The 21,762-nt window shown below is 48.5% G+C and overlaps 8 protein-coding genes and 1 non-coding gene across 9 annotated transcripts; 3 read left to right on the top strand and 6 right to left on the bottom strand.

Annotated features, from left to right (window-relative positions):
* Positions 1 to 6,863: 6,863 nt before the first annotated feature.
* Positions 6,864 to 7,436, bottom strand: ACHE_40457S (uncharacterized protein; the record flags this gene model as incomplete). The annotated part of the gene is made up of 1 exon (XM_043278658.1): positions 6,864 to 7,436. The coding sequence occupies one exon, from the start codon at positions 7,434 to 7,436 to the stop codon at positions 6,864 to 6,866; it is 573 nt and encodes a 190-aa protein (XP_043136415.1).
* Positions 7,437 to 8,149: 713 nt separating this feature from the next.
* Positions 8,150 to 8,733, bottom strand: ACHE_40456S (uncharacterized protein; the record flags this gene model as incomplete). Its single annotated transcript, XM_043278657.1, has 2 exons — positions 8,150 to 8,388; positions 8,466 to 8,733. The coding sequence occupies 2 exons, from the start codon at positions 8,731 to 8,733 to the stop codon at positions 8,150 to 8,152; spliced, it is 507 nt and encodes a 168-aa protein (XP_043136414.1).
* Positions 8,734 to 10,403: 1,670 nt separating this feature from the next.
* Positions 10,404 to 10,934, top strand: MGT1_2 (MGMT family protein; the record flags this gene model as incomplete). The annotated part of the gene is made up of 1 exon (XM_043278656.1): positions 10,404 to 10,934. One exon carries the CDS (start codon positions 10,404 to 10,406, stop codon positions 10,932 to 10,934), a length of 531 nt encoding a protein of 176 aa, XP_043136413.1.
* Positions 10,935 to 10,999: 65 nt separating this feature from the next.
* Positions 11,000 to 12,919, bottom strand: ACHE_40454S (putative MFS monosaccharide transporter; the record flags this gene model as incomplete). The annotated part of the gene is made up of 6 exons (XM_043278655.1): positions 11,000 to 11,314; positions 11,376 to 11,702; positions 11,749 to 11,831; positions 11,882 to 12,273; positions 12,321 to 12,474; positions 12,523 to 12,919. The coding sequence occupies 6 exons, from the start codon at positions 12,917 to 12,919 to the stop codon at positions 11,000 to 11,002; spliced, it is 1,668 nt and encodes a 555-aa protein (XP_043136412.1).
* A 1,120-nt stretch (positions 12,920 to 14,039) lies between these two features.
* ACHE_t40007S lies at positions 14,040 to 14,111 on the bottom strand. Its single transcript has one exon. It is a non-coding gene; the product is annotated as a tRNA-Cys (tRNA).
* A 131-nt stretch (positions 14,112 to 14,242) lies between these two features.
* Positions 14,243 to 14,986, bottom strand: ACHE_40453S (uncharacterized protein; the record flags this gene model as incomplete). The annotated part of the gene is made up of 2 exons (XM_043278654.1): positions 14,243 to 14,885; positions 14,940 to 14,986. The coding sequence occupies 2 exons, from the start codon at positions 14,984 to 14,986 to the stop codon at positions 14,243 to 14,245; spliced, it is 690 nt and encodes a 229-aa protein (XP_043136411.1).
* Positions 14,987 to 15,358: 372 nt separating this feature from the next.
* PGM3 (phosphoribomutase PRM15) lies at positions 15,359 to 17,707 on the bottom strand (the record flags this gene model as incomplete). Its single annotated transcript, XM_043278652.1, has 10 exons — positions 15,359 to 15,519; positions 15,571 to 16,238; positions 16,286 to 16,575; positions 16,621 to 16,801; positions 16,855 to 16,864; positions 16,914 to 16,932; positions 16,983 to 17,302; positions 17,357 to 17,435; positions 17,489 to 17,533; positions 17,585 to 17,707. 10 exons carry the CDS (start codon positions 17,705 to 17,707, stop codon positions 15,359 to 15,361), a joined length of 1,896 nt encoding a protein of 631 aa, XP_043136410.1.
* A 651-nt stretch (positions 17,708 to 18,358) lies between these two features.
* On the top strand, positions 18,359 to 19,561 carry ACHE_40451A (uncharacterized protein; the record flags this gene model as incomplete). Its single annotated transcript, XM_043278651.1, has 1 exon — positions 18,359 to 19,561. One exon carries the CDS (start codon positions 18,359 to 18,361, stop codon positions 19,559 to 19,561), a length of 1,203 nt encoding a protein of 400 aa, XP_043136409.1.
* A 445-nt stretch (positions 19,562 to 20,006) lies between these two features.
* ACHE_40450A (fatty acid desaturase) lies at positions 20,007 to 21,749 on the top strand (the record flags this gene model as incomplete). The annotated part of the gene is made up of 1 exon (XM_043278650.1): positions 20,007 to 21,749. The coding sequence occupies one exon, from the start codon at positions 20,007 to 20,009 to the stop codon at positions 21,747 to 21,749; it is 1,743 nt and encodes a 580-aa protein (XP_043136408.1).
* Between the last annotated feature and the right edge of the window lie 13 nt (positions 21,750 to 21,762).

The following is a 21,762-nucleotide window of genomic DNA, read 5'->3' as shown; positions in this document are numbered from 1 at the left end:
GGCAGTGGTTGGGCTGAAGCCATGCAGTATCAAAATAATAGCACCAGGTGACATTGGGCAGGCTGGCACATCAAAATCGAGATGAGAGGAAGAAGATCAGAAGCACGATCATAACTTGTTGCTAAAGTGGAGTGATCATTCTGGCCTCATGTGCTCCTTCACATTATAGTGGGTATTGATTCAATCTTGAATTTCAATAGTAACTGAACATTTGGATAATCAAGCAACGTTGATGTATACATCCTTACGAATAATATTATGAACCCTCTTCCTTTTTCCTTTTCTATTTTTTTTTTTTTTTTGGTAGGCCCATAGCAAAGGCTTGATTTATAGTAGGTACCTATTGCTACTTGCTGTCCCTTCCAAGCTTCACCTTATCTTGCAATTCTTCCCGTCAGCAACCCAGCTGTTACAGATCTCACTGCATTAACCTCACGTGATAATGCGGGGAGTTGAGGCAGAATTACTGGCTGATAAACAATGGTGAGAATGCAAAAGTACAGGGATCAGTTAATATGCCGCAGCACAGTCACGTGATGGTATATGTCTTGGCAACGATAGATATCTACCATTTGGTATACCTATACTGTCCAGTATACATCTACCAGATAGCAACGATATACCAGGATGGGAGGAGGATATATAAGGACGCTCATTCATGTACTTAGCTTAGTTCTTCGCGATCAATTCAAGTCTTACAGCATTGGTTACCTTCTAGTTTCTGACTCGTCCGCACTTAACCAACAACCCAGTATATATATACTCGGTTGGCCTTGTTTCTCTATTCGTTACCTTTACTGTTTCTACTTGTTGAATATCTTACGGAGCCTGGAGGGGGCGACATACCCATCAACGCATACGACATACCGAACCGGACCCGGAGGGGCATTGAGCATACGATTACTTGAGAGACACTTAGGGTAAGTGTCCAGTCTCGAAATACAACTAACTAGAACCCTAGGTACGATACGAGAGAAGCCAGGTTGTGACACATTGATCGCCAGTCGGTACGAGTCAGGTTTCGAGACTATATTGACTTAAAACACGAGCTGCAACCATGTCCAACAACAGTAACAGCAACACTACTCCTAGATCCTCTCGTGGATCTGAGGGACGAACTCCGACTTATGAAGAACTCTTTGGAATGGTTAGCCAGCTGCAGGAAAGCATCACTACTTTGGAAGAACGACAGTCAGCCAAAGCTATCAAAGTTCGACCACCGGAACCCTTTGATGGTACTCGATACAAGTTGCGACCCTTCATCACCCAGCTGGACTTGTATGTCCGCATGAACCGGAGCAAGCTTATCTTCGAATCCGACAAAGTCCTACTTGCAGCAACTTATTTGACTGGACCAGCATTTGATTGGTTTGAACCTACCTTGCGCGACTTCCAGGAGAAAGATGAACAATACCATAACGACAATACCACTGAGGTTTTTAGCAGCTTCACTGAATTCAAGAAACGACTCCAGAGAACGTTTGGAGATATTGACGCCACACGGAACGCCGAACGAAAGCTATGGCGACTTAAACAGACAGGATCAGTAGCCAAATTGGTATCTGATTTCCAACAGATCATCACCCATTTGAATTGGGATGAAACGATGTACATTGCGAAATTCGAGGAAATGTTGAAACCAGAGATTCAGGAGAAACTGGTTTGGATGGAACGACCGACTTCATTGAACGAACTCTTTGAACGAGCCGTCAAGATTGACAACACCCTGTATGACCTTAGAGTCAGACAGAAGGAGTCACGATATGGGAACACCTTTAGAGGAAACCCACGAATGAGCCACTATCGATCGAACGATAAACGACCAGCTCAACCACGAAGCCAAGGATATGAAGATCCCTATGGACCACGACCGATGGAGCTGGACGCCACACAGCATAGGCCCTTCGTATCCGACAAGGAAAGAGAACGAAGAAGGAAAGAGAAACTTTGCTTCACATGTGGAAAGCCGGGCCACATGACGAAGGCATGCAGGCAACGACAGAATGTTAGGCCTCAGCAACAACGACACGATAACAAGCAACTGCACGCTACCCAGGAGAGAGGAGCATATGACACCACAGGAATTGTGAACCCTGAACTCAGAGCAACGAATGATTCTGGATGGCACATGCAAGAGGCTTCGGATGAGCATGGAGGACCATGGAAACCCAGAACTATGATTGTACCCAACCTGAGCCCATTGAGGAGGTTGATGGAAGAACAAACGACCCTCACCACAGAGGAAATTGATGAGATCATGAGTTCAAGCGAAGAAGAATATTGGCCCAATGAACGGATGGTGGGATCCGACAGCGGAAGCGACAAAGCCCATATAAGGACGGATGGGTCCGAAAAAGCCATCAACGAGCCAGTTCATGAGAAATCACTCGGCGAACTGCCCAACCAAGATTGGTCAGTTAATGATTTCCTTGACGAAGAGTACGGTACTCAGTGGAATGGCCACGATCCCAACGTGGAGGAACTCCATGAGATACCGGAGACACCTCAGAACGCAACTCCCGGAAATGATGAACATGAAGAACAGATTCTGGCAGAAGACGACGAGGGATACACGAAGTCCAGTGTGTATAGCCCTATTTCAAAGCAACAGCTATGGTCCAAGCGATATACGGAACAACGAAAAGCCGACGAAGAAACGAATACCGACGTTGCCGCATACTTCATCGATGATATTGTTATTTCACTCCAGGAGAACCCCAAGAGGCTCTCTAAGGGATTAAAGGAATTATTCAATGAATTGAACACCTACTGCCCACATCAGAACCTGAAATGTTGGGAACGAGCGAACGAAACTTGGGATGAACACCTACGGAAATGCGACCAACACCCATACACGTGCCATTACTGTGGACAGAACAATGGAGAATTATGGGGATACTTACGAGACATCACGACCAAACGACTACGAGGCCCCATCCACAGCTCATGCAAGTATGATTGGTGTGATTGCGTGCACTATCGAGAGCACCCAAAGCACAACCAATTACCTTGGATTGTGTGTTATAGCCACGCATGTGGAGAACACTATGATCGAAAGAAAATGGCGCATTATTTCCCAGAACGACCTAAGAAATATAATGACAGTTGTCCTTGTTGGGATTGGAACTGTGCATGCAGAGGATATCTACTGCATCCAGAGCATTCAAGTATGCACTGGACTGCATGTTATGAAGATGACTGTATAGTCCACTTCGAACCCAAGGATTACTACCCAAGTCCACGACGTCTACGGCAACCAAGATGGCAAGCAAGCCTATCAGCGACACAGCGAGGATACCACTTGAAGTTTATGACACCAGTCCTCAATCAACTAGCCAGAGTGATGGTTGACTCAGGAGCTACTGGAAATTACATGGATCCTAGATTCCAGCGACAATTGGGGATCTTAGGGATTGAGAAGGCGCAGCCAGAGCCTATCTCAGGACTGAATGGTGAAAATTTGGGAAGTCACCTGACGGTCGAATCGGGATTTGTCCCTATGGCTGTAGCGGATCATGAAGAAAGGATCAATTTCGACGTGACACCGCTGGGACAATACGATATAGTGTTGGGGATTCCATGGCTCAGGAATCACAACCCGGAAATCAACTGGAAAACTGGACAGATGAACTTTGTGAATTGCGATTGCCCAAGAACAACAAAAGGACCGAGTCAACGGGAGGCCGGGACCTCACCACGATCTACAGGCAGGAGACCTGGTAGATACGTGAAGCAACCGAGAGGTGGGTTGAGAATGAATAACAGAGAAACGAATGACACAGCGACGAATATTGTTTTAGCAGCCACCAGGGCCTCAGAACGACATTGGCTGATGAATTTACCCGGATGGACACCGGACACGATCCAGAAGTATTGCGAATACTTGATGGACGAGGATATATCCAAGAGATCAGCGCCGATTGAGGAATATCGCTCAGAAAGAGTTGATAGCAACCAAGAAGCATCAGACTCAGAGCTAGGCTCATGGGAATGGATTGACCATAAGGAGCTAGCAGCAACGACTCAGGAACCACAAATTCCACAGGAGTATATTGAGTTTCAGCACTTGTTCAAACAGCCTGAACGACCTGAACTACCAGACCACGGACCACACGATCATCGCATACCCCTTATGGAAGGGAAGACACCAACATGCAAGAAGATCTACCCAATGTCAGAACGAGAATCGAAAATACTACGGGAATATATTGAAGAACAATTGGCAAAAGGATTCATCAGACCATCAACATCACCAGCAGGGCACGGAGTCCTATTTGTACCGAAAAAAGATGGAAGTCTACGGCTATGTGCAGATTACCAACCACTCAACGCCATCACCATCAAAGATCGACACCCATTACCACGAGTTGATGAAATGCAAGACCGAATTAGAGGAGCAAAATGGTTTACCAAATTTGACCTTGTGGACGCCTACAATCGACTACGAATTGCCAGAGGAGAAGAATGGAAAACGACCATCAGAACGAAATATGGACATTATGAATATTTGGTCATGCCATTTGGGCTTACCAACGCACCAGCATCATTCCAACGATTCATCTATGATGTACTTGGAGTATATCTTGACATCTTTGTGATAGTCTACCTTGATGACATCTTGGTCTTCTCCAGCACCTTTGAAGAACATGTGCAGCATGTCAAGAAAGTACTGCAAAAACTCGACGAAGCAAAGCTACGATTGAAGTTGAAGAAGTGCGAATTCCATGTTCAGGAGACTGAGTTCTTAGGACACTGGATCACTACAGAGGGAATCCAGATGGATAAGAACAAAGTTCAAGCAATCTTGGATTGGCCAGAACTGAAGAACACCAAGGAAGTTCAGCAGTTTACAGGACTTGTGAACTACTACCGACGATTCTTGAAGGACTACTCACAATTCATGACGCCACTGTTCAAATTGTTGAAAAAGGGACAAGAGTTTCAATGGGGACCAGAACAACGACAAGCGTTTCAACAAGCCAAGGAAAGAATTGTATCTGCACCAGCACTTATGCAGTTCGACCCAGAAAAGGAAACCACGATTGAAACAGATGCATCAGACTATGCCATTGGTATGAGGATGACTCAACCAGGACCAGATGGAAAACCACGAGCCGTTGCATTCCACTCACGAAAACTAGTTCAAGCGGAGTTGAACTATGACATCCATGACAAGGAACTGCTAGCCATAGTGGTAGCATTCAAGACTTGGAGAGTTTATTTGGAAGGAGCACAACACACTGTACTTGTGAAAACAGATCACAAGAATCTGACCTTCTTCACAACAACCAAAGAGTTGACCCGAAGACAGGCCAGATGGGCTGAAGTACTATCGCAATATGACTTCAAGATCATCCATTGCAAAGGAAATGAGAATGGACAAGCAGACGCACTCAGTCGACGACCAGACTATGAGATCAAAGACCGAACGATCAATCCAGCAATATTGAAAACGAATGAAGATGGAACCATCAGCTATAACCACCAGGTGTTAGCAGCGACGATGCATACCTCAAACGAACCTTTGGAAAAGAAAATTGTTGAAGAAACACAAAAAGACAAAATGATCCAGGATATAATTGAAAACTCAGCAGAAAACAACAAATTGACCATTGATGACAATGGATTAGTGTACTTGCACAATCTCATCTATGTGCCAAAGAGCATGAGAAATGAGATCATCAGCATGCACCATGACACTCCACTCCACGGACATTTGGGAACAGAGAAAACAGCTGAACAAATCATGAGAAACTACTACTTCCCAAACACGCGAAAAGTTGTTCAAGAATATGTGAAGAACTGTGAAACTTGCATTCGAGATAAGGCAGCAAGACATCAACCCTATGGGAAAATGCAATCCCCGGATGCTCCAACACATCCATGGGAATGGGTTACCATCGACTTCATCACACAGTTACCGACATCACAAGGATATGACTCGATCACAGTCATCACAGATCGAATGACCAAATATATTCATTTGGTGCCAGCCAAAGGAACCATGACCGCAGCAGATATGGCACAGATATTCCTGAAGCATGTCATCACCAACCACGGAATGCCTCAGAAGATCACCTCAGACAGAGACAAACTGTTCACTTCAAAATTCTGGACGACACTCACGAACTTGATGGGTATAGAACACCGCCTCACCACAGCCTACCACCCACAAGCAAATGGTCAAACTGAACGAACCAACCAAACGATTGAGCAATACCTACGGCACTACATCAACTATGAACAAGATGATTGGGTTAAATTCCTACCCATGGCACAGTTTGCATACAACAATGCAGAGCACTCAACACTCAAAGTAACGCCATTTTACGCCAATTATGGATACCACCCAGTGCTGTATGAAAAGCCACGACCACAAGAGTCCACATCAGAAGTGGCAAATGAGACGGTCCAAAAGCTGAAGAACTTACACCACCAACTGTCAAGAGACATCGATTTCATGAACCTACGAGCGGCTATATATTACGACAAGCACCATGGAGAGGGACCTACCTTGAAGAGGGGGGAGAAAGTATTCCTGCTCCGCAGAAATATCAAAACGAAACGACCAAGTCAAAAGCTCGATCACCAGAAGATTGGACCTTTCACCATTGAAGAAAAAACAGGACCAGTGAATTATCGCTTGAAGCTACCGAAATCAATGAAGCGCATACATCCAGTATTTCACATCTCGCTATTGGAACCAGCACCGAAAAACGCCACACCAACGGAAAATATCGAAATCGAAAGCGACGATGATGAATATGAAGTTAAACGAATTCTGGATTACCGACAAGTTAATGGACGACCATGTTACTTGATCAAATGGAAGGGATACGATACCTCTGAAAACACATGGGAACCTATCGCGAACTTGACTGGTTGCCACCAGTTGGTGAAGGAATACCACCAGCGACAGCAGAGTCGAAATTCTCCCAGAAGGAAGGAGAATCCATTACCTGAGACAAACTAAGATCCTTCGACACTGCCGCAATTCGAGCAGCCTCTTCATTGGCTGAACGCTCAAGCTCTTGAAGATCCTCAGCGCTTGGAGGATTCTCTTCGTCCAATCTTTCCAGCATATTCGAATCATGAACCAGCATCCGACTACCACGCTCATTCAAATACTCTTCTTGACGTTCAAGACGATTCAAGGTGGCATATGAAGTAGCAATCGACTCACGAACCTTTCGGATTTTATCTCGCAACTCCTTGCGGGACTTCTCTAAACGATTCCACTCCTTTTCATCATGAAATTGACGCTCACACTTGCGACCACGACGAGTGCACTCAGCACATTTTTGATATTTTGAATCCATGATACACGTGTGCCCACGGAGGAAACAGAATTCACAACGAGGCTCAACTGGAGAACCGAATTGAAGGATACGGTTATACAAACGAAGACGGCGAGTCACCTGATCAGAGCCTGACATGATGAGCCATGAACAAAAGATTTGAAAATAAGGAAACCCACCTGGGAACTGCCGCAGCTTTATGACTTTCGAGGACGAAAGCCTGAAAGAGGGGGAGGTAATGTTACAGATCTCACTGCATTAACCTCACGTGATAATGCGGGGAGTTGAGGCAGAATTACTGGCTGATAAACAATGGTGAGAATGCAAAAGTACAGGGATCAGTTAATATGCCGCAGCACAGTCACGTGATGGTATATGTCTTGGCAACGATAGATATCTACCATTTGGTATACCTATACTGTCCAGTATACATCTACCAGATAGCAACGATATACCAGGATGGGAGGAGGATATATAAGGACGCTCATTCATGTACTTAGCTTAGTTCTTCGCGATCAATTCAAGTCTTACAGCATTGGTTACCTTCTAGTTTCTGACTCGTCCGCACTTAACCAACAACCCAGTATATATATACTCGGTTGGCCTTGTTTCTCTATTCGTTACCTTTACTGTTTCTACTTGTTGAATATCTTACGGAGCCTGGAGGGGGCGACATACCCATCAACGCATACGACATACCGAACCGGACCCGGAGGGGCATTGAGCATACGATTACTTGAGAGACACTTAGGGTAAGTGTCCAGTCTCGAAATACAACTAACTAGAACCCTAGGTACGATACGAGAGAAGCCAGGTTGTGACACCAGCCTTGACTCAATCATTCCCGTGCCTTAGTGACCCTTGTAGGACGAGTCCAGGAGTTGCCACATCTTGAGATCTTTGAATTCTTGTATCCAATCCCACAGACCATTGGCGGCATCGCCCTCCAAGCCCTTCAAAGGCATCTTCTCCCCATTCTGGATCAATAAGTTTTGAATAGAATTGATGTCAATGATATCACCATCCCTTTTCAAACCACTACGGCGTGACTTGTTCGCCCAGCTGCTAATCTTCAACTTTAGCAGACCCGCTGGATTAAGAAAATTTAGTTGCAAATGCTGTAGCTGGATGGTTCCAGCCTGTTCAACCTTTGGGAAGGCCATGAACCACACCAGAACGCCGCCAACTTTGACAAAGCGGCCTGACTATTCAACAAAAAATAGTACGAATCCCGGGATATAAAACCCTCAGTATCCTGAACAAAAGGTGCGCGCTGCAAGATGTCGAGAAGTACGCCGTAACCGTTCTGGCCGTTAGGGACGGCAATATCAATGTCGGCTGTCGTACGTGCAGTCATAGCGACATTGATACACGCAAATCCTCCAAGAAAGTAGTAGGGTACATTTTGCCGACTCAACTCCCGGTGAAGATACATTGCGCAGTGGCAGAGTATGGCGGAGATCTGTCCCCTGGTTTGTCTTGCCTTGATTGAGTTCCATCAGAGACTAATGGTATCCATGGTTGTAGGACATCGAGCTTCTTGTGAACGATAATGATTAAGAGTATGCCTTTGCCATACTCACATCACATGGCCTCATCCCCTCCATAGCAGATGACCATGACACACCGTCCCCTACAACCTTTGCCAACTGGCGCCAGAGCTCTTTGACCCACCAATATCGTGATCGATGCAATCTCCGCCATGGTGCGCCCATCTATGAAGTCCCACCAGCCCAATCGCTTGATTCAAACTCTTAACCTGTCTTCATCCCACACATGTTCATCATTCTCTATTCCACAGAGCTCATTGGCCTCGCGCCGCTTCCACCCCCAGCATCATATCCTGAATTGCTCTCGCCTTCGGTGTGAAACTTATCAGAGTCGCCATATACATATTCCACTATCTGCACTCTGGGAATCATGGGCCGAGAGAAGGATAGCCCCGCCGAGTTTGCGACTTGCCTGCTACCAACGTTTCCACGCCTGGTAGAGTTGGAGATGCACATCCTCCTGCAGGACCCTTCACCTGACTCACTTGAGTGGGGGCAGCACATGGCTCAATTGTCGGCGCTTGTTCACTCGCGTTTCTGTCCAGGAGGTTTGGACCATGTCCCGGTCATTGCTGCTTCAAAGTACCACGAGTTCATCAAGTGGGTTCAATTATTCCGCAAGGGAAAACGGGATTACCATGCTTTACAATGCTTGCAGGAAGATTACAAGCAACATGGAACCCCTGTAAAGAGTATTACCAGCCGCCATCCAACCCTGCGTGTACCATTGACAATGCAGAAGAGGATGAATCTGATATTCTTTGTTTGTTTGCATGGCGGCGTTTGTCGATATCAACCACTGAGGCGGCATTGAGGCGCTGAGCCGTCACAGGAAGCAGGGAAGAACACGGTCGGCATGATGGGACTCATAACTGGAGAGAACATGATGGTCAAGGGGGGAGCCATTTTTGGCTCCCCTCCACAGCGACCGCAGCGAGAGCGTCTAGGTAGGCCATGTCGAACAGAGTATAACAAAAGGTTCATCGGGCCCTTGGACAGGAGTTCGAGGTTTCGTAGTAGATCGGGGTCAACTCCCGTATTGACCGCGACCTTGCCTATACAATATAGATTGAGGGCTGGACACGTTAACGAAGTTGAGTGCTCGAGGCATTGCCGGATTAGGCTGTTTTGTTGATGAAGAAGATTTGAAACTAGCGTCAAGAGGCCATGGCGTGGAGGCAAAGCCTGTGGCCGTGGGAATACGCTCACCTGATGTCAAGACGGGAATTGGTTAGCAGGACTCGTAAAACGGCCGCCGAAGTAAGCCTTTTTTGGCTACCTGGTCAGTAAATGTAGTTGTGTTAAATCATACTAAATATAAAAGAGTATCGCCAATCTTGCTGTTCTTATGCCCTCTCCTGTTTTGTTTGATTAGCTTGTGTACGTCACCCAAGTACATACTACTGGAGTATATTCGGCCAGTCCTCTGATTGGTCAATTTGAGAGCAACCTGGCATAGCATTCTCGACGCGCCACTTTCATCCAACTACATAAACCATCTTCACTCATACAAACCACAACCCATACAAAATACAACCACTTAACATATACCACCATGTCTACCACCATAACTACAGCCACCCTCCCCTCCTCTCTCAGCACATCCACCTCCAAACCCGCGTGCCCATCTTCATCCCCAAACACCACCTTCACCACTCCAAATCCCAATACATCCCTCACAAAAACCCTCCACCGCATCTCCCTCCATCCAACCCTAACCCCCTACCGTCGCCGCCTCTACCGCACCCTCCTCTCCATTCCTCCCGGCCGCTGGACGACCTACTCCGCCCTATCAGCTTATCTGGGCTCATCCCCGCGCGCTGTTGGCAACGCGCTGCGCACGAATCCTTTTGCGCCGGGCGTGCCGTGTCATCGGGTCTTGGGGAGTGGGGGGTGTTTGGGGGGGTATAAGGGATTTTGGGCTGGGCGGTCTGGGGGTGCCACGGGTGCAAATGGAAAGCGGGAAGGGAAAGGGGAGGAGAAGAGGGAGTTACTGGAGGAGGAAGGCGTTGTTTTTGACGGGGAGGGGAAGGCGAGGGGGGTTTGTTTTCGGGGGTTTGTGGAGGTTGGGGGGAAGGGTAAATAAAACAATCATATGAGATTGTGATTCTTCGTTACTTCATCTACTTCTATCAACACGGTACAAAGTCATCACGACCGATGCTCAACACTCGCCACATTTTCTGCATCCTTAATACGTCCAGCCTCGGCATCTGCCTCACTGTTCTTCCACGCGACAGTCTGCATGTACCCCGGGTTCTCCTCCTTAAGACGCGCAAACGTCTTCTCCGCTTCCCACACCCACCATGAATCCGACGCGAACAGCAGATCCATATCTTCTAGAGTCCGCTGGTTACTTTCTGGATACAGGGCCCAGACCATGGGGATACTGATGACGTTGCAAGCGGCGAAAACATAGAACGTCTTCTCGCCGATGGAGTCGAACATTATGGGGCAGAGGAGGGTCTGTAGCGCTATGTTAACATTGGGAAATTGCGCAAGGCCGAATAGAAGTATTGCAACTTACCAGCCATCCGTTACCGATACTCCATCCTACAACACCCCAAGCATTACCACGAGCTCGAACGGCCAAGGGGAAGACTTCAGCTTGGTAAATCCACGGTCCGATAAGCCAGGTGGCGCCGAAAATGGCTGTGAAAATGAACACGAATGAAGCAGCCGCGGCTCCGTAGGAGTCTGCTTTAGCGGCTTCTCCTGCTGCGCGAGCATCGATACCGAGACGAGAGAAACCTCCCGCGAGGAACATGGCAATTGCTTGGCCGGCGGCTCCCCACCATAATGTCCAGCGACGGCCGATTCGATCGAGAGTGAAGACGCAGACGAGTGTTGCGAACTGGGGGGTCAGATATGCAGAGCAGATGATTGGGGCTAATACATACCATGTAGAAAACGTTGTTGAGACCACTGATCCATTGGCTCTTCATTGTATCAAACCCGGCAATGCTGAAGATTGTTGGCGCATCTGGTTATGTCAATTTTTTGTCCATCAAACGGGAAAATGGGAAGACGTACAAACTGTAACACCTGCAATCCCAACCCACTCCTGCATAATCTGCAACCAAGCCACCAACTGCACACGCCGTCCAAGATGCAACTTCCCGGGCTTATAGTCAAACAACATCCCCAGATACGAGTAGTTATGTCCAACCGTGTTCTCCATCTCAACGATACTCTGAATATCCTGAAACTCGGCTTCAGCGCGGATCGCATCGTCGCCAGTGCTTCCACGCAGACGGCCGAGGATGTACCGTGCTTCTTGTTCACGGTTTGCTTTGACGAGCCAGCGGGGGGATTCAGGGAAAAACCAGACGGCGGTGAGGAGAACGAGGAGGAAGACGAGTTGGAATGCGATGGGGAATCGCCAGCGGAAGGCGGATTTGCCGCCGTCGATGAAGGATAGACCGCTGTATTTGTTAGTGGAATGTGATGGGAAGGAAATAACGAGACGTACAATTCCAACCAGTATGCGAGGACGACGCCGAAGATGTTGAGGGTGAATTCAATGGCAATGAACTGTCCACGGGAGGTATGATCCGCGACTTCTGTAGCCCAGACGGGGACGATGGCGTTCAGAATACCAGTGCCGACACCATTAATAAAACGCGCTGTCAATTGTCAGTCTGTCATCTGTTTCAATGCAAAGACTTCCATACAGCAAATCATCCAATTATGATTCATAGCCGAACACTGCAGAGCAGCGCCCAGAACCGCCCACCCACAACCCATAGCAATAGTCTTGATTCTCCCAATCCGATCACCAACCCAACCACCCAGCAACGCACCACACAGTGTACCAAGGTAATAAACCGATACAATCCCACCTTGTAAAAGACTGTTGGTCACGACTGGCGTGAGCATGCCATCTTCCAATTTCGTATGCCCGAAGCCCATTAGGTCGATATAGTCTTTGGAGTTGTTGACACCGGCCATCATTCCTTGGTCATAGCCGAAGAAGAGGATCGAAAGCGCTGCGACGCAGTTTATGCCGACGAGAAGACTGCGCTTCTCGAGTTTGTGGACGAGATTCCATGATGGGATGAGGTCGGCCATTGTGATGGTTTGCGTACGATTTTCTCGCAATGGGCTCAAGTAGAAAGATATCAATTAATGAATCCCTTATCTCGTTGATACATTCCCGAAGAAAGACCAGCACGTTATCCCAACTATCCAGAGTCAACGAGAAAAACACAGAAGGAAGAAAACCGCTGCGGGGTAACCCCAGTATTTAAACATCGGCCGGATCAAGAAGGACACAATCACCCGGCATAAACATTGGCCACGGCGACGGCCGGCCATGACGCAGAACGCCGGGAGTCATGCATACGGGGACAGCAGCCATCGAACTGCAGAATCGGGGTGCTTCCACGAGCAGCATTCCCCCCCCCCGCTAACCATCTGGGGTACTGAACCAGCCGTGGATGTGTCAACCCGGGAATGAACTTCGGGTCTGGAGAATGTCAAAGTGGGTTTGCCCTTGGACCGTGATCACTCCGCTTTGCGGGTTTGCGGGGGAGAGTCTCAGTCCGGGGATGAAAAGTCGGGGAACAAATATTCGGAGAATTTCCGACGAGCCGAGACGGGTAAAGTCGAGGGATTAACCGGCATTGTTGTCCATGACTCGCTAAGTTGACTTGGATGCTTATAGAGTGTAAAAAGAAAAGTAGAAAGTAGACAAAGTGAACAAGTGAAAAGGAGGTTGAAATCAGTACTCCGTTGGGGCAACCCAGAAGCGACATGGCCTAACAATTCTTGTCAGCTTCCAGCAGGCGAATATGAAGTCGAGCATACTCACGACCCTAATTCTCCAAGAATAAAATCGTAAAAAAGCGAATTTTAGAGCCCGCTCCTTTCCCGGCAGGAAAAACTTTTTTGACTACACCATGAACGAGTTTCCCCACCTTTTCCCACAGAAACACAGCTACAATTGACCAAAAATCGCTATATCCAAGAGTGAGATCCCAATTATTTACTATCCATCTAATTACTGGTTTCTTGAGCGTCCCGAGGAGTCTCCGGAAGGTCTTTATGGAGTGATATCCCAGTCAGGTTGGCCCTACCCCTCCGCCTCTATAGCCAAAACAGAGACGCTGCCATTCGCTATCCAGAACATGGTATCAAAAAAACACAAGCAACCCTAACCAGGCGTGAAAAAAACAAAAAGCGACAGAAAAGAACCGACCGTGGGTCGAACACGGGATCTTGTGATTTGCAATCACACGCCTTACCACTTGGCCACCGATTCTATCACGTGAAACTGCTTTCAGTTTTATGTTCTACAAACCAGTTCTTCCCTGGCCTTTGAAGACGCTAACACTCCGATTTATAAACCCATAAATAGTACATAAAAACACATACACAAGTCTCTCCGTACAATTAAAACCGCCCTGTAGGAAACCCCATCACAAACACTGGCAACGGAGGTCCATATGCATACCGTCCTTCCTGTCCATGAGCATGAGCAGGAGCAGGACCATGGTTATGCACATGGGTATGTGTATGCGTATGCATATGGGTCCTCGGATGTCTCTGGTGGTGCTTACAGTGGCCCGCGAACTGCCCGTGGACATGGCGGTGACCATGGCGACATAAGTGTGCCTTGGGGGTAGGCATGGGCGTAGTAGCAGCCCGTGAAGCATGGTGGTGATGATGATGATACTGGTGGTCATGGTGGTGGGAGTGTCGATGATGGTTTATTTCTTTATCGGTATCTTGGACTTTCTCTGCGATTTCGGTGGGGATTGGAGTTGGGAGTCTCAAGTTGTGAGGAATAGGGTAGGTGTGGTAATGGACGTGGTGTTGGACGGGAGGGTCTGCTGTTTCTGGTGGTGGGGAGGGTGGTGGTGTCATTGAATGTTGGTGTTGGTGCTGGTGTTGATGGTACTGGTGGTGAGGGTCGATTGGGTTGGCCTTCGGCTTAGGCTTGGGCTTCGGGTTTTGGTGCGCATTGTGGATGTGGTAATTGCGATTGTGGTTGTGGTTGATTTCTGGGGAGCGTTCGGCGGCAGGAGGAGGGTGTCTGGATGTGGGTTAGTATGGTAAGATTTGAGAGGAAGATTAAAAAGATACGTACGCGACACATCCCCGATTGACACGAGGGTAATGACGTGGGTGCGCCATTATGTCTGGACGCAATTGATAGACCTGGCAATGGATGTAGATGTATGTGGATGAGGATCAAGAGAGCAGAATACCCATATTTATATCCATCCCCTAATAAACCCCTCCATTAACACAAAAAGATTCTCGAAGTGCGGTGAAAAGTATGTATTCAGGGTTCACGGTGTACAACAGCCGCCGTGTTACATTGTACATGTACAGGTACTTTATTTGTCTACTACCGTCCAGGGTTGACCAGGGTTGGTACGGATACACAGGGTCCCGTATGCAGTGGTATGTTTGCCAGGGCATGGCGCCGTTATTGCAGGGGTTGGTTGTCATACTCAAGAATACTTATATATTATACAGTGCACAATCATAATAAAAGTAAATTTAGTTAACCCTAAAAACATGTCCCGACGACGTCGGAAGCTGCTTGCTGTATGTCATTGACGGAGCGAATGGCTCGACCCATTCTCTCAACACGGCCAGGAATGCATCGCAGACGGCATTTATGCCCTCTTCGCGAGAACCGCCGCAGCCTTCGATGTAGACTGGACATAGTCAGTAGTTGATTATTTAAAACAAATATTCTGGAAACCTACTTTTGACCTTCGGCTCCGTCCCGGAACCCCGAAGCGTGAAATGGACACCACGGTCCAGCCACAAAGTCAGCATCTGACTACCCTTGTCAACCGGGAGTGTTGGTTTGTTATTCTGTGTTCCGGAGTCATAGCCCTCGGTCATATCCCTCCACCGCAGGATCTTGAATGAACCCAGTTTCTTGTCAGTCCTGTACGGACCATTCCTGATCGCTCTGAACAACTTTGCCGTGACATCAGGACTCGGGGATCTAAAGTAATTATTAAGCGTCTCATGGTACCCAAATTCCTCGAATAACTTCTGCAACTTCATATACAGCGTAAGACCCTGTGATCTCCACTGCGCCTCCGCGGATAGGAAGATCATAGCCGCGGTAATACCGTCTTTGTCGTGGCATATTTTCGGGAACATATAGCCCAATGCTTCCTCGAACGCGAAGGGAACATCGTAGTCTGATGCTTCGAGGGTTCGGGCAATGTTGCCCATCCATTTAAATCCTGTTAGGGATTCTTGGAAATGGATGCCTTTAGCTACCGTCATTTTCTCGAGCATGCTGGTGGACACTGTGGAGTTTAGGACGGCTGTGTTTTCCTTGAAATCCTGGGATTCGAAAAGATATGAAGCGAGGAGGACTCCGAGTTGATTCCCCGTGAATACAAACCAGGAGTTGCTGCTTCATTAGTCATGAGTCATACGGAAAAGGAGCAGGCAACTTACTCGATCTTCTCAGCAGCAGCGAAACGATCCGCATCTGGATCATGCGCGATAACCAGACTCTTTCCCTCTCTATCTGCAGTCTGCATGGCAAGATCCAAAGCCCCAGTTTCTTCAGGGTTAGGGAAAGAAACGGTAGGGAATTCCGGATCAGGCTTTACTTGCTCAGCTACAGGGGTGAATTCGTTGATACCCATAGAACGACATAGGTCAGGAAACACGAGCCCTCCTACTCCGTGCAAAGGGGTGTATACGAAAGGTTTTGGTGGGGTCCATTCGGTGATGGTTGATTTCTACAATGTTAGTCTGCTTTCTTGGCGATAAAGGCGATGGCTTACGGTATATTGGCTGACGGTGTCTCTGTAGTGAGCCAGCACTTTCCGATAGGCGTCGACGCGCAGGTACTCGTCTGGTTGGCGTGCTTTCCATGCATCGGGCCAGGGAGCTAGGTTTTCTTCGATGCATTGGGCGATTTCCGTATCCATTGGGGTGTTGATCTGTGCGCCATTCTTGAAATAGCTAGATAGGGTTAGTTAATCCGTACGGTATAGTCAATTGGTGAAAGGCATTACACTTTGTAGCCTATAATCTGTTAGCTGCGTAATCTGAAATCCGAGCAAGGTTAATTTACCATTATCCTGAGCCGGATTCTACTAAAGTCAGCAACTACCAATTCAGACAATTCAAGGCAAAAACTTACATGGCTAGCCGTAACCATAACCCCCGCGGCAGCCCGCAGATCCGTCACACCAAAAGGCACCAATGGCGTAACAGACGCCTCCCCATAAAACCAAACCGGGATCTTCAGCGCAACAAAAGCATTCGCCGCCAACCTGGCAAACTTGTCCGAATTATACCGCGCATCATGGCCAATAACCACCCCGTCGCCCGCGATCTCGGGATGCTTGTCTCGGATGTACTTGGCTAGACCTTGGGATGCCTGGATTACGGTCAGACTGTTCATGCAGGAGAAGCCTGCTGCCATCCGGCCGCGGAGGCCGGCGGTGCCGAATTGGATGCCTGTGATTTGTTAGAAGAGATGGATGTCTGAGTATGGGGAGGGGGGTCACGTACGCTGCTGAAGGCGCTGGGTGAGTTCTGTTGTGGAGTCGGAGTCACAGAGGTTTGTGATTTCGGTGCGAGTGCTAGGATCCTTTTAATGTCAACTATCGTCCTGGTTCGTGCTGGTGGATATGGGTGTAGTACTTGGTCCCATTCTAGCCATGTTTGAATCAATGTAGAGAGTGAATCCTGGTAAAATCTGCGTCAGTGCTGATATACAATAGACAGCAAGAGATGTACCTCTGTAGAAGTAGCCATTATGAGATCTTTTATTGATATAGCTTGCAAGTAGCACTGCTTTGCTGGACTGTATGTATGGCGGGGGGATGCTGAGTAAGCATTCTCTCTCACGTGAGCCAACATGAATACTGGCTCTGATTTGCTAAATCCTTGTGTTATCTGATTGGCATTATGATGTCGGAGAAACCCCGGGTAAGATACATTATTCCGAGTATCATACCAGTACGTACCAGTACGTACTGTACAGTACTCGGAAAATCCGTATTCAGTACCAGCCCCCGAAGTACACGCAATGCGCCCAGACAGTGGACTGATATTCCTGATATTCCTCCAAAACTCCCCAAAAATTCCTGGAACTTTGCATGTCGTGATTTAACTCTGGCAATGGCAGGTGCTCGCGTGCTAGCACCCCAGCCAATGGTTATTATTGGGCCAATCCCGTCTGAACCAGGTCTGCAGAGCCACTGGGTTGTGGGCAGTGGTCAGGGGAAACGTATAACCGTACATAATAGGGCGTAGGGCCTTGGCTCTGGTCGTTTTCGTCGCTTTTTCTTACTGCATTTTTTGGAACGGAATCTGACTTACTCCGCGTACTCTGGACCGTATATGCAATAATAATTAATGGTGGCACTTGGCAGGTGCCTTAGTCGATTCCTCTACCATACATATTTGCTGCCTCCTTCTATTTCTCTCTTCCCCCGCGCAGTTCCGAATAATCTCATCTTCTCTCATCTCCGAAAGGGAAGGGGATGAGCAGAGAACATTCATTTCACCATGTTCGGTAGCCTTTTGGCCTGGATTTTCTTCCTTATCAACCCATATGCGAATTTGTCTCTGAATCCCATCAAGCCTCAGCAGAGGCTACGACCCGAGTATCAGGAATCGATTCCTTCCAATGGGCCCTGGGAGGATATCATCACCGGCGTGTACGGTGTCCCTCCTTTGCTAAAGATTCACGACCGAAGAGGCCGGATAAAATGGACGTGGGAACGAAGCGATGTCACCCAAGCCCTCCCTCCCAGTATCGAACGCTGTCTGCTGAGTTCCGCCAACGATGCGACGGAACTCAAGTGGATGCGAAACGGCACCAGTATCGCTGCCATCTACAGCGACCTCGTCCTAACCATCAACTACACACCCGATAACCCCGCGACCGATAAGCTCATCACCTGGGCCGTTTGTAGACAGAATGAGTTCCTGTGGAATGCCCATACCCTAGAGCCGTTACCCGGCGATAGAATGGCCGTAGGTAATACCGGTCAACGGAAATGGGACGGCATTCTCGTCTATGACTCCAACCCCGATAACCCGTTGGTCGACGATCCACCGGTCTTGCAGAACATCACTGGCCTTCGCGCCATTCACAATATGATTTGGGACGAGACGGAGCAGATGCTGTGGGCGGCTGGGACGGATTTCGCCGCGGATGGTTCGGATGGTGTCCCTGCCTACGGGACGTTGCAGGCATATCCCTACAACGCGACCACGGGGGAGCTGGAGAAGGAAGACTCGCTTCAATACAAGCTCTCGGCTACACACGACCAGAAGATCGAATGGGGTACCAAATATACCTGGTGGGCTGGGCCGCACGATCTCGTCCCGGTCCCGAATCAGCGAGTCTTCCTCATGTCCGAAGATCATGATATCCACGCCTTCGACGTCGACCGCCGTGAATTCACCGAGGAGGGCGAGGCCGTCGTCGCGAAATACCTGCCGGGATTTGAGACAACCTCGCACAATCGGCATGGTTACAACGGCGCGGGAGAGTGGGAGGAACTGCCCCGGTCGGACTTGAAGAGCTTCAGCGTAGCACCGGATGGGGCGTACCTTTATGTGCAGTCGTTGTGGCGGAAGTATCGCGGGGATCACACCAACCTCGTGGTCAACGGGCACAAGAACGATATCAACATTGGAGATGAAATATACCGATCGCGATGGTTTGCAGATATTCCTGGCTGGCCGAAACCAGTCACATGAGATCGATTCAACATGTTGCTTTCTGGAGTTGGTTTTGGCTTTTCAACAAACATTGGATACCGATATATAGAGCGCTATGTTCTCATGCTGGTCATGATAATGATACCATTTGCATCCCAAGGGGTCATGAATTATATATAGACCGTACACCACAATAGCAGTAGTGCCCAGTAGTAATATCCAACGGACGATTTCTAATATAGACACAGCACAGGCTGTACTGCATAGAGCGGGCCGCATCAGGTGATGAAGATCACGTTGTTTCAGTCCATCCCCACCGCAGACGGCAGACGGAAGAGACGGACTTCCCTCCTTCCACCTGCCATCCAGGCTCAACACTCCTATTCTCTGGCTATAACCCTTCACTTACTCGACTACCATGTCCTCGTGAATTCATCGCCACCGGTTCCTGACCCAAACACCAATTGTTTACACCGCATTCACCATGACTAAGTCCGCGGACATTGCGAAGACCGCCGTACAATCCCAAAAGCAGCAGATCCTATCGAGACGACATATCGAGGGTCTGATTGCAGATGGAAAGCATATTATAATTTTCGAGAACCGCGTTCTCAAGGTAGACGCTTGGATCAAGTTCCATCCGGGAGGCGACAAGTCCATTAAGCATATGGTTGGGAGAGATGCGACGGATGAGATCAATGCGTACGTATTTAGAAGATTAGGAGTGTGCCAGCGATGGATTTTAACATTGGCTCTCAATTGCAGTCTACACTCGAAAGAAGCGCGGCAACGGATGCTGTCCTTCCAGATCGGCCGCGTACAAGGCGTCTGGTTAAATTTCCTACCTCCCATCCAGGGAGGCAAGTTCCGTCCGTATAATGATGAATCGTGCTTCGAAGAAGATAGCAGCTCTGGACAAGAAACCTCGCAGCCGCCTTCACCCGTTTTCGATGCCGTTGACGGAAAAGGTACCCTTCGCCGCAGAAAGTCGACTTCCACAACGACCTCCGTGTCCACCCCCGGTAGCGACGACGAATTCGAACCGAAGCCGTTTTTCCTCGATGCGCGAACACAAGAGGAGATTGTTTTTGACATCAACAAATACCCGTCTTTAGATACAACCAGCCAGGAGAGCATTCGGCAGAAGTACCGCGAGTTGGATCAGCGGATTCACGCGGAAGGGCTGTACAACTGCAATTACTTCTCGTATTTTGTCGAATGCTGCCGATATACACTGTTCGCGGGCTTGTCATACTATTTCCTTCATTTGGGATGGTACGGGACGTCGGGTTTCTTCCTGGGTTGCTTCTGGCACCAGCTTGTTTTCAGTGCCCATGATGCAGGTCATATGGGTATCACTCACCATTTCCACGTCGACAGTGTGATTGGCATGATTATCGCCGATTATCTTGGAGGATTGAGCTTGGGATGGTGGAAGAGAAACCACAATGTCCACCACATCGTCACCAACGCGCCCGAACATGACCCTGACATCGAACACATGCCTTTCTTTGCCATTTCGCACCGTTTCCTCACGAATCTCACGAGCACTTACTATGAGCGTATAATGACCTTCGACGCTGCAGCCAACTTCCTGCTGCGCTTCCAGAACTACCTATACTACCCCATCCTACTCTTTGGCCGATTCAACCTCTACGTTCTGAGCTGGCAATATCTCCTCTGCGGCCAAGCCCCAAAGAAAGGCCCAGCCTGGTGGCACCGCTGGTTCGAGATTGCCGGACAGGTTTTCTTCTGGACCTGGTTCGGCTACGGTGTCCTTTACCGCACCATCCCAGACTGGGGTAGCCGTGTTCTCTTCATCTTAATCTCCCACATGGTCACTTCACCATTGCATGTGCAAATCACACTCTCCCACTTCGCCATGTCGACAGCCGATCTGGGTGTGAACGAGTCCTTCCCCCAGAAAATGCTCCGTACAACCATGGACGTGGACTGCCCAACATGGCTCGATTTCTTCCACGGCGGCCTGCAGTTTCAAGCTATCCACCATCTCTACCCGCGGATCCCCCGGCATAACCTGCGTCGCACGCAGAAACTTGTCCTTGAGTTCTGTCGTGACACCGGGATCCCATATGCTATCTTCACGTTTCTTGACGGTAACAAGGAGGTCATTGGTCGGCTCGGCGACGTTGCGAAACAAGTCCGTATCCTGGAGGAGTGTAGGAAGTCTTGCGCGCAGCAGGGCGTGTTTTCTGACCATCATTAATTTGTTCAGATTC

This window comes from Aspergillus chevalieri, chromosome 4, assembly GCF_016861735.1.
Source record: "Aspergillus chevalieri M1 DNA, chromosome 4, nearly complete sequence".
NCBI lineage: Eukaryota > Fungi > Ascomycota > Eurotiomycetes > Eurotiales > Aspergillaceae > Aspergillus > Aspergillus chevalieri.
This window is presented reverse-complemented; position numbering and strand designations above follow the sequence as displayed.